Source organism: Medicago sativa, chromosome 5, assembly GCF_051527215.1.
Source record: "Medicago sativa cultivar Bolivia chromosome 5, Bolivia_mono, whole genome shotgun sequence".
NCBI lineage: Eukaryota > Viridiplantae > Streptophyta > Magnoliopsida > Fabales > Fabaceae > Medicago > Medicago sativa.
In genome coordinates, this window is record NC_140753.1 from 28,243,697 (window position 1) to 28,255,461 (window position 11,765).

The following is an 11,765-nucleotide window of genomic DNA, read 5'->3' on the forward strand; positions in this document are numbered from 1 at the left end:
TCGTATGACCTACCTTGTGCATGCTTCATTGCTATGAAAATCCGTCACAACATGCCCATTCGATTGGATGAGTGATGAGTGTCACGGAGCCGTCGGAAGCAAAATATGAATATTGTTGGTAGAAAAGACTCAAAAACGAAGAAATGGAATGTATAGACAAGGACACCACACTTTCTAATCCAAGAAAGTGATAAGTCGGTGGATGCGAGGATCGCCACAAGAATAGAAATTCTTGATAAGATCAAGGATGGTTCAATCCAGAACCACAAGAGACAAAGCTCTCAATACACATATGTGTAAAATTCTATAAAATTCAACTTCATTAATCATTAGAGAAAGTTACAATTTATAGAGCTCTTGGTCTAATGAACTCAAAGGACACTAATAAATTAAAATACACCTAATATTAATATAAAGAAAATAAATAAATGGCTGATTAGCCTTACATTTATTTATTAAAAAATAGAAAGAACTAAACAGAAGCACACGATATAGGCTGATTGTGTTCATGCCAAAGTGAATGTCCATGTGCTTGTAGTAATCCTCATCAATTGAAGAATTAATTGCTTTGGCCAATGAAAATTCAAAATCGTAGAGCAATGCAACAAATGGCAATGATGAGCCATTGATTCTCCATAATAGTAGATCACAAAATGTGTTGACTTCTTTAGTTTCCAAACTGACGTGAATTAGTATTTGGGTTGCTCCAATAATTAACCTACATTTCTTACGTGTGGAAGTAATAATTTATATGCATCTGATCCATCTTTTTTGACAAATTTTTTATAGGTCTTCTTCCACATGCTTAATGAGCTCTTGATCACATCATTCTCCCCCTCTTCAAAAGGATTTGCCCTCAAATCAAAACTTGCATGAAATGAAAGTGGATTATGTAGAAATTTTTCTCTGTGATTTTTGGACTATCTCGTATTTTCGTGGCTCATGATGTTTTTCCACTTGATAAGGAAATACTTCTTCATTCACTTTGTTGCCTTCATGAGTTAAAGAAGAAAGGTTTTGAGATTGAAAAATATTAAAAGAATCCCAACACATAACCACACATACCAACTTTGATGAAGGTACTAGTGTAATAGTAGGCAAAAACTTTTCAACATTTTTTTTTCTTGATTTTCATTCTGACTCTCCTTTTTCTCTTCTTTTCTCTCGACTTCTTCAACACCTTCTTTTCTCTTTTTTTTTTTTCATCTACTTCTTTTATTTCTTCAACTTACACACTTTAACCACGTCTTCAACTTCCAGCTCGTTATACACCATTAAATATTCCGAATTTTCTCTTGAGTCCAAAAGACGAAATGTAGAGAATTTCGTAAGCTTTCCAACGAGTTAAAGATCACCACAAACGGACTTCCAGAGCTCCAGATATAGCCAAAACAAGACAGACATATCATGACCTGCGAAAATAAAACTTTGAACCCAAAATTAATTCGGTTCTTTTATTCCACAATGATTTTATTATTCTTGTCAAGAGAGAGAATTTTAGGATCACATCAATGAGATACACCCTCATTGGCAAAAGTTGTACATGGATGAAGAACAAAGTAATGAAGATTTGTTTTCGGTCACGGAGGAGTGGCATGGTATCCAAGAACGTCTCCAAAGAGTTCCGTTCCAAATGAAACTAGAAATCAAAGAGGCTTTGCGGTTGTTAGCGTTTTCGGAGACCACATTGTTGTCACCACCTCCAAGAAAGGTGGCAACCAAAGGAGCTCCCAAAAAAATCAAAACCACACGTGGTAGGATTCCATCTACGTGGGAGACTATTGATTCTCAACATCCGGAAAGTCAATCTTCACCACGGAAAAAATCTTCACAAACTAAAAGGAAAGGTGCTCGCATTGGCATTTCTCCGGTTCCGGTTCCTAAGCCTAGCTTCACAAGTTATGATCTATCCAATCCTATGTATTACATGCCAAAATTCATGATACCATACATTGAGAGAGTTGTGGATGTTATTGGTGACGGACATTGTGGGTTTAGGGCTATAGCGGAAGCCTTGGGTTTGACGCAAGAAAGTCATGTTATGGTGCGGAGAGCACTTATTCAAGAGTTGAAAGAGCATAGGAGCAAATACATCGAGATATATGCGAGCGAGGACCGTTACAACTACATCTTGGATGGATTGTATCCTCCCAAAAATCCTAGTAGCTTTGCACCTCCCGACAAATGGTTGACATTGCCGGATATGGGACACATCGTTGCATCATGTTACAATAGGCCGGTGTTAGAGATGACTACATGGAAAGACTACATCTCCGAGACTTTTTTCCCACTTAGAGGACGGCCTCCGGTTAACCCGAAAAGCAACATGATTTGCCTTGGTCTAATCCCAAATCATTTTGTCCTTCTTTCATTAAAAGATGGTTGCCCACTACCTCCAACATGCACGGAGTGGAGAAATCACAGGAGCGAAGAGGCGGCAACATGGGAGGATGAATTTTTGGATCAACAGGATCGTTTCCAAACACTCATGGACATTGAGCTCAAAGAGAGACCGGTTCCACCAAAGGAGCCAACAAATGAAGACAATCCAATTATGTTTGATGACACTCTGGTTAAAGCAAACACCGAATTTGAAGATGTTCTGGAACATTTAGATGATTTGCTTTTATTAGATGAAATGTGACACTTTTTGGTCGGTGTTAATCCGTTTTTTGGTTGATACGCGCCGACGTATTTTTTTGGATATATAATGTAATGACCAATTTTTGGGGTGATATAATGTAACTAACCTTTAACGATTTATATGTATATCAATATATTTGAGTTTCGCATTTATTAGTAATTAATGTACATTACGTGTAATGTTTTGCATAATGTGAAAAATTTGATGAATTTCAAACAATTGTTAAACGTTAACGCATTATCGGTTTTGTGTAATGTTACCGAATAATTGATAAACTATGAAATGTTGATGTTTATGATTGCTGGATGTTGTTGTTTCAGTTTGATTTCCTCCGGAATTGCTGTTTGAAATTACAGGTCAAACATGACACATTTCCTGGGCAAAACCAGTTACAGACTGCACTGATTCTGTAACTGGTGTGAGCGGTAGTTAACAACCGCTGGGTACCAGCGGCAGTTAACAGCCGGCGTGTTTCCCAGCGACAGTTAACTACCGCCAGGGGCAATATAGTCATTTCCATGTGTCAATTGGAAGTATTCTATGTCAGAAAAGCAACTCTCAATTTTTATGCTAGTTTATTGCGAGTCCAACCGAATATAACTTAGTTTCATTTTTGAGTTTGCTAAAATTTAAGTTTACAGTTGAGGCCACTCGAAATTATTATCTAGACCTGTGGATAGTCAATCACCTATGCGTGAATATTTTTTTTTTTAAATATTTTTTTGGTGCAAGACTATTTATTTTATTCTTTTTAGAAAGATACAAGTTCTTTTTAGAGAAAACAAACAAACGGAAGTTCTAGAGTTTATATGTTGTTAGAGCTGTCCTTTGAAGTTAGATGCACATGTTCAACTAAATATTTTTCTAAGAATTGGGTAGGTTTATTGGTGGTTCCGCCTGATCAGATTCGTGATCATTACACACAGTTTTCTTTTATGGCGGGAATGTCGTGTGGTGCCCATTCATTCTTTAAAGTTATTTGGTTTGTTTGTGTCTGGATTATTTAGAAGGAACGAAACAATCGCATCTTCAAAAATACAGCGACTACACCATTTGCTCTAATTGAGAAAGTCAAGTTACATTCGTTTTTTTGGTTGAAAGCAAAACATGCGTCCTTTAATTACTTTTATCATGACTGGTGGCAACACCCGCTACCTTGTATGGGCATCCACTAGTGACCTTTTTTGTCTGTTTTACTGATGCCTCTTTCTTTGGTCTCTTGTAATTTGTAAACTTTGATCGGTGTTGTTCTTTTACACTCCTTGTGCAGGGCGCACCACCGTTGTTGTTAATATATATCTTATTTTGATTTGTGCAAAAAAAAAAAAATTCTATATATTGAATAAACAATCAATTTCATTTATAAATTATATAAATATAATTTTTAAATTATATAAAATTCATCAATTTAGTATCTCATATTAAAATGTTATGAACTAAATTGACAGACTTTTATCTACTCTAATGATAGATTTTATATAGGTTAAAGAATACTTGCTATTTTTATATAATTTAAATAGTAAATTATTTAAGAGAGGATAATAGTTTATGGACAAACGAATTTCTTAAAAAAATTAAAAAGGTAGAAATATAGAGATAAACAATATTTCACACACTAGAGATTGTGGATTCGAATTTAACACCGTACAACATTGTTAAATCTTATCTTATAAGAGAGAATGTTGTTGTTTACCATGGTTCTATCTGATAAAACAAATTAGTTTTTTATAATTGTGCACAATAAATCTTATCTTATAAGAGAGAATGTTATTGTTTACCATGGTTCTATCTGATAAAACAAATTAGTTTTTTTATAATTGTGCACAAAAATACTTGGTTTATAGAAAAAGAACGATATTTCACACAAAATGTATGATTTACTAATAGAGTGGAATTTGATACTGTGGGGATCGTTTGTCGATAAGCTTTGCAAGGTGAGGAACACTGTATTGTGAGCACGTTAAATATATATCGATATCGACTAGAAGCTGGTTCTTTCTCCACCACATAAAATCCATAAATAAATATACTCAATAAATATCTTCCATGTGAGTGTTTTTATTTTATTGATAAAAACAGGACAAAATAGGAATTTTTGGGCCACAAAAAAGACCATATGTCGACTGAACATGACAACAAAAATTTGGACCACATATTTTTATCCTTTTTTGATTTCAAGATGTTAAGATCTACACTTGTCACATTTTTATCCTTTTTTGATTTCAAGATGTTAAGATCTACACTTGTCAAAAATATGTTTAGATCTATATCAAAATCTCCTACCTAAAAAGAGATTTACATCATAATCAAAGCTTTATACTATTGAATTCTGTTAATAGTAGGTATAGCTTGTTTTTTATTCTAATTTTTAGTTTTTTCTAATGACTTTTTGTTCAAAATCTACTTTTTTATTTATGTTTTTTCAAGTGCACAAAATATATATATATATATATATATATATATATATATATATATAAATTGAAATTGTTAAAATATTATTTGCAAATGTAAATTTACACTATTCTTTTATTTGCAAATGTAAATGTACTTAATTTACACGCGTAATTAAGTAGATTAATGGTTCAATATGTCTCCGTGAGTTTAACTCATTTAATAAAGACAATACATATTATATGCAGATGTCGGCGTTCGAATCCTAAACACCCTACTTATCCAATTTAATAAGTTTTTTTTTTAGGGAGCAATTTAAAAAGTTGAATTTCTAATAATTTGTCCAAGCCAAAAATTAAGATAGTTTTTATTTGACAGAGAATAATGTTAGATATTTTTTTTTAGAAAATGTTATACCATTTCATTTTATTGCACTTTATTCCACCTTTTACTACCAATTCAAATATACTCATTCCACCCAAAAAGTTCTACCAAAAATATATTATAATATTTTGCAAAAAAGAAAATATGTTAGAACACCCCTTAAAATGAAAAAAAAGGGTAATGCTAACTAATAACCCCAAAATATAGATTAATAAGCTAAAATTGAAAGTTTTAAATTGAAAATGTCACTTATTAAATTTCAATTCTTTAACAAATATCTTTAGAGCATTTGTTGGCTAACAAGAGGGAATGGTGGGATGTTTCAAAAAAAAAAAAAGAGGGAATGGTGGGTAAAAAAATTGATTAAACCATCAAATTGGTCCCTGTCTTTGTAAGTGATTCTCAAATTAGTCTATGCTGTATTAATATTTCAAAATAGTCCATGTCTTTGTTAAAAGTTTCTCAATTAAGTCCCTTGACATGAGTTTAATTGAGAAACTTTTGACAAAGATATAAATTATTTTGAAATATTGTCAAAAGTTTGTCAATTAGACTCATGTTTCTATGTTTTTTACACGACGAGGGACTTAATTGAAAAACTTTTGACAAAGACAATGATTATTTTAAAATATTAATAGAGTTAAGGACCAATTTGAGAATTACTTACAAAGAAAAAGACAAAGACCTAGTTGATGGTTTACTCTAAAATAAAATCAAAGGCTAAGATGTTATCTCATTTGACTAACAAGTGGGAAAGACCCAGGGGAGGATTGACAAAAAGACAAAACTTCCAAAAAAGTTATATGGATTAAAAAAAGGCTGGGATAGATAATAGAGCAACAGTATCTTTATAACTACGTGGGGGAATCCAACACAACACTAAAATCTCATAGGCCAAAGCAACTTGTGGCTCACAAAACTTCTCCTTTGCTGAAGTGGCATTCCAACTTTTTGTTAATAAGGATTAAGGATAACTTTGTTTAAGAGAAGGATAGATAATAGATGGAATGGAAAAGAAAGGGATAATAAATGAAACTTTATTAGTATGGACACATGTGTTAAGTATATGTTAGAATTTCGTCATCTTTAAAAGAGATGATATTGTGATATATCAAATGACATTTAGAGCTCAATATTAGATAAAAGAGTGCACATTAAACAACAAATAAGTGACGAAATACATACTTTAAGTCTTAATTTTTTTGGATGAAGATGTTGTATCATTCTCACTTGTGTGGTCGGTCTTTCTCAAATGTGTCAATCCACACCAGTGTTGTCCCCCCATAAAGCCCAACAATTGTATGATGTACCGGTTTAACATTGTGGGATAGTACGAGTGGGGATCTTGGTGGTGGATCACGAACATGAAGAGTCTGACACTTAATTAAGAGATGTTAATGTGTCAAATGAATTAAAATTATAGGTATGAAAGAGTAGTTGACTCATATACTTAATGTTTTAAGATTTTGGAGGAAGATATGATGTCAATTTCACTTGTGTGGTTGCTCTTAGCCTAATATGACTATGCAACCCAATATAGAATTCCACGAAAATCCCAACATTATGATATTTGTGTGGTTGCTCTTAGCCTAATGTGATGATACAATCCATTGTAGGTTCTCTCAAAACTGTGAACATTATGATGAATTATTTGATTAGTTTTTAGATGTCATTTGTTTAATTTTCATATTCAATTTAATCTTTTGGATTTGAATCGTTTTCATGCAACATTTTTTAATCAATCTCTATTATTTTAAATTCCTTCACTTTTGGTCTTTGTTAGAATTTAACCAAATAAAAACAATAATGTATTATGTTGAGTTGACAAAATACGTGCTTATTAGACATTTTTAAATATTGTGGCGTTTTTTTTAATTGGGTCTAATTTTTTAGTAAATTAATCCTAAAAAAATCTTCAACTCCTTTAATAAACCCATCAAATTACCAACAACTCACACAATCTCTAAATTTCCAGTTTCTTTATTCCCACGCATTGCTCATAGAAGTAGCCGAGCAAGGCTAGACACTGTAGGCCATATCATTTTGATCAGTAGAAATAGTTTTTTTTTTTTGAAATAAGAAATAGTTTTTTTTTACAAACAGTAGAAATATTTTTAATTTGTATATAAATACTTATTGTTGGAGCAGTAGAAATAGTCTTTGGCTAGTAGAAATAATCTTTGACTTGTATAATAGTTTAATAGAAAAATTCCATAAAGAACTAAACTTACCGTTTTGTTGGAGCAGTTAACGAACCCCACAATTGAGAGACATATTAAGTTCATTGCATATCGTTAATTGCTTAAAGAAAGAAAATCACAAATGAGGACTATTTATCGCTACCTCGATTAAATTGCTAGTTGGACAACAAACTCTTTTTTTTTTTTTTTTTTTACAAAGACAACAAACTCTTATCTTCATATGTTATGCGATTGATATTATTGAAACTTTATATTTTTCCCCTTCCCCTAGTTGTATCTCTATGGTTAACAAAACAAAGTGGAATATAATAGAAAATTCTAATTAATATTGTTGCGATTAAAAGTTTAGGTGGTCTAAGGTTCAATTTCCCACAAGGATAGACTTCACCTCTTATGAAATATTTATGGAAGTATTTCAGTATTACTCTACGATAAAACTCCAAATTTAAATCGTTGCTTGTCCTCAAGCAACACATATAATTTACATGAATCTGATGATGAAACATACCTTTTTGGAGATGATGCTTAGATAGTCATTCACTCTTCCCATTTCCAGACTTAACTAATTAACTTATCATTTTCACGCAAATGAGACAAGTTTAGAGAAGATACTCCTACTCTCAACCACTTACAATTATATAGAAAAGACTCTTTATGATAGTTTATATAGAAGGGACATTTGTTACATTACAAGCCAATTTTGTATGGTTATGTTAAACGCAAGCACAATTTTTAAGACAAATTTAATTCATTCCATTACACTTACCTTATAGTTCAAACGTTTCAAAATATGAGAGGCCGATATGGTTTTTTGCCTGTCAAGTGGCAAGATCAAGAGGGAGGAATTGGCAAAAAGGCAAAAGTTGAAAAGGATGGGTGAAAAGAGAACAGAACAGCACATTTTTTATACGTGTGAGTGAATCCAACTTTACACTAAGATCTCATAGGCCAAAACAATTTGTGGCTCACAAAACTTTCCCTTTTCTGATGTGGCTTTTTAACTTTTTAATCTTTATAAAACCTCTTCACATAAACACATAAACCATTGTACCTCCCTCTCTCTCTTTCTCTCTTTTTCTTCATTATCAAGTAACCAGAACAAAGAAACAACAACAAAAACTTCTTCAACATATATACCAGAGATGACTAATGATTCAACCATTAAGCTTTTTGGGAGAACAATTTTTCAAACACACAACACTGATGATTGTTCCTATGAGTTTTCTCCTCCTCTTGCTCATCAAGATTTCTCTGATCATAGTCTTCATTCATCTTTATCTTCATCTTCTCCACTTGAAGTGAATTCTTCAAACCAACATGATTCAAAGAGATATAAGGTATGTTTCATGCCAATTTTTCATCTTTTTTTGTTTTCAAATTAATTACTTATAGTTAGGTGTATGCAAATGTGTATTTAAACTAATTTTCATTGCAATCTTGTGGCCATTTTGACAACTTTTTGCTTGAAAATATGCTTCATGAAATTGTGCACTTTTTTCATCTTTTTGGTGATAAAATTCTTATGGCTGTTTTGACAACTTTTTTTGCTTGAAAAATATACAAAGTTTTTGGATTTCATGATGACTGATGCTTGATGAAATTGTGCTTTTAAAGTTTTCAAGTTTTTCCAATTCATATTTTGAAGTCTATAATCCTAAACTGGTTTGATTGCAACTTCAACTTAACTTTGTGGTTCATATTTTGGTCTTACCTAATCTAATTATTGTTTATCAATTTCAGGAACAATCAAGGAAAGAACCTACCTCAGTACTTGATTATAAAGAAGCCTCAAAACAAACCACAGAGGATTTAAACACTCCCACCACATCTTCAAGCCTTATTGAGAACCCGAAAACACCCTCATCAGAAACAGAAACTTCTCAACAGAATTCCACTAAAATTGATGAACAAAGTGATATGTCCCAGGACAAAGCTCCTAACAAAATTGTTCCATGTCCAAGATGCAAAAGCGTAGACACAAAATTTTGTTACTACAATAATTACAACGCCAACCAGCCCCGTCACTTCTGCAAAAGCTGCCAGAGATATTGGACTTCCGGAGGAACCACGAGAAGTATGCTTGTAGGTGCAGGTCGCCGTAAGAATAAAATCTCTTCTTTTTCTTCCGATGTCTCACATAATCGTCAAATGAGTAGTGTCTTGACCTTTGGATCAGATTCTCCTATTATGTCTTCATCTTCACTTGTCAAGAAAATCAATATTGGATCAAATGATGAAACATCTGATAAGAGTAATCAGTGTTTTTTTCCACAACAGTTTCCATGGAACCCAACAATGTGTTATCCTGTGTCATTCCAACCCAATATAGCATACTATGGTGGTTGTTTAGTCCCATCATGGAGCGTACAACCTATCGCAACTCAATCTTGTGTTCCAAGTAAACCTACTTTAGGGAAACATTCAAGAGATGGCTTAGAAAATAACAACAAAGAAAGTGATAATAATAGTGTGTTGATTCCTAAGAAATTGAGAATTGAAGACCCTAATGAAGATGCAAAGGGTTTTAATTGGTTAACACTAGGAAACAAGAGTGGTGGAGGACTTTTCAATGGATTTGCATCTATGGGTGGTGATAGGAATCATGTGGTTGAAGCAGCCTCATCAGTATTGAAAGCCAATCCTGCAGCTTTATCAAGGTCTCATGTGTTCCATGAGAGGATTTGATTGGGAATATGTAGAGTCGACGCCTACTGACATGTGTCAGTGTCGTGTCCGTGTCTGTGTCAATGGTAACTTAATTATAATGAGATAGACTGATCAGATTTCAAAATGTTTCTGAAATAGATCATAGGATAGTACAGTTTCTTTCTGCTAACTAAGCTTCTTTTCTTTTCATCTTTAATCAGAATCAGATGATTTTGCTGCGTAAATATCTGTTGTACATATTATGTAAATGAGACAGGATAATAACACGATGAATAGACAAAGGAAAGGAGATTTTTGGACTGAATATTATGTACATATTATGGGTTGCGTAAATATCTGTTGTACATATTATGTAAATGGCTTTTTTTAGAATAAATATCAGGAGAGTGCTATTGCTATTGCTTCTTCAGTTCTTAATTACTCTGCAGTAGTAGTAATATTGTTGGTTCCAAAAGATTATGACATTTATTTCAGTTGGGAGTGGTAAAGGAAGGGACCATACCTCTTTGTTTTTTTACAAATCAAACCACATGCATGATCACTTCACTACCACAAAGCACAAAAAGAAGGGGAATCAATGCTATTCCTGTTAGAAAAATATAAACTTTTCTTAGAAAAAATGGGAAGTTGTTATGATTAATCTAAGGTTGCTAAGAAAAAATCTGATTTGTGACACATTTATGGAAGACAAGCCTTGCGTCAATGTTGTCAATCCCCCTAGCATTCCGAAAGAGAATCTTCAGCACAAGGAGGTGGATGATCCACCCTTGTTGCGGGTTCCCCGTAATCTTGGGAATATTAGGCACATCATCTGAATTTGACCGGATATGGCTTCTAGGAGAGTGAAGAGATTCCTCAAAATTAACATGAACATAAAAAAATGTTCACAATCAGGTTATTAGGCCCCTTTTGATCCTGAACATTGTTTGTCGTCTCAGCAACAGAGTCAACCAGGGACTTATCACCAACAACCAGAGGTTTTGCTGCTAACCGGTTCACAATTGTCCTTCCAACCAGAATTCTATCTTACGGGGAAGAACCATTTACTTTCTCTTCCTCTAATATTGCCTTATTATCTCTTGATCCTTAATTTTAGGCACATAAACACCTTGTTTAGGCTTGATATGCTCCTTCCTACAAAGAAAACACATCCCTCTCTTTCTACAAAGATTTGATCAAGATGATTAAAAAAAATATCACGATCCACCAAGATTCGAGCGAAATGGCTTTAAGTCTCATCAATTGCTAATTTGCTGTTGGTCTCTGGATACCACCCACAATAGCAAAAAGGATTTTAGGCCTCCAATATTTCAATGGCCAATCAGAAAGCCATTACTGACACTGCGAGTGAGTTAGCTTTAGATTGTTATGGTTAAAATCCGATGTCCATGAGAATAAACGCAAAGTACCAGGGTTGAACGACCAAGAATCTACTGTGCTCACACTGAGCATGTCTTTCAAGGACAAATAACTAAATT

At 33.2% G+C, this 11,765-nt stretch overlaps 2 protein-coding genes across 2 annotated transcripts; both read left to right on the forward strand.

Moving 5' to 3' along the window:
- Positions 1-1,543: 1,543 nt before the first annotated feature.
- Positions 1,544-2,644, forward strand: LOC146921534 (uncharacterized). The gene has a single exon (XM_085711324.1). The coding sequence runs from the start codon at positions 1,544-1,546 to the stop codon at positions 2,642-2,644; it is 1,101 nt and encodes a 366-aa protein (XP_085567450.1).
- Positions 2,645-8,664: 6,020 nt separating this feature from the next.
- LOC146921535 (cyclic dof factor 1-like) lies at positions 8,665-10,591 on the forward strand. Its single transcript, XM_085714923.1, has 2 exons — positions 8,665-8,957; positions 9,361-10,591. The coding sequence occupies exons 1-2, from the start codon at positions 8,763-8,765 to the stop codon at positions 10,303-10,305; spliced, it is 1,140 nt and encodes a 379-aa protein (XP_085571049.1). The 5' UTR covers positions 8,665-8,762; the 3' UTR covers positions 10,306-10,591.
- Positions 10,592-11,765: the final 1,174 nt, after the last annotated feature.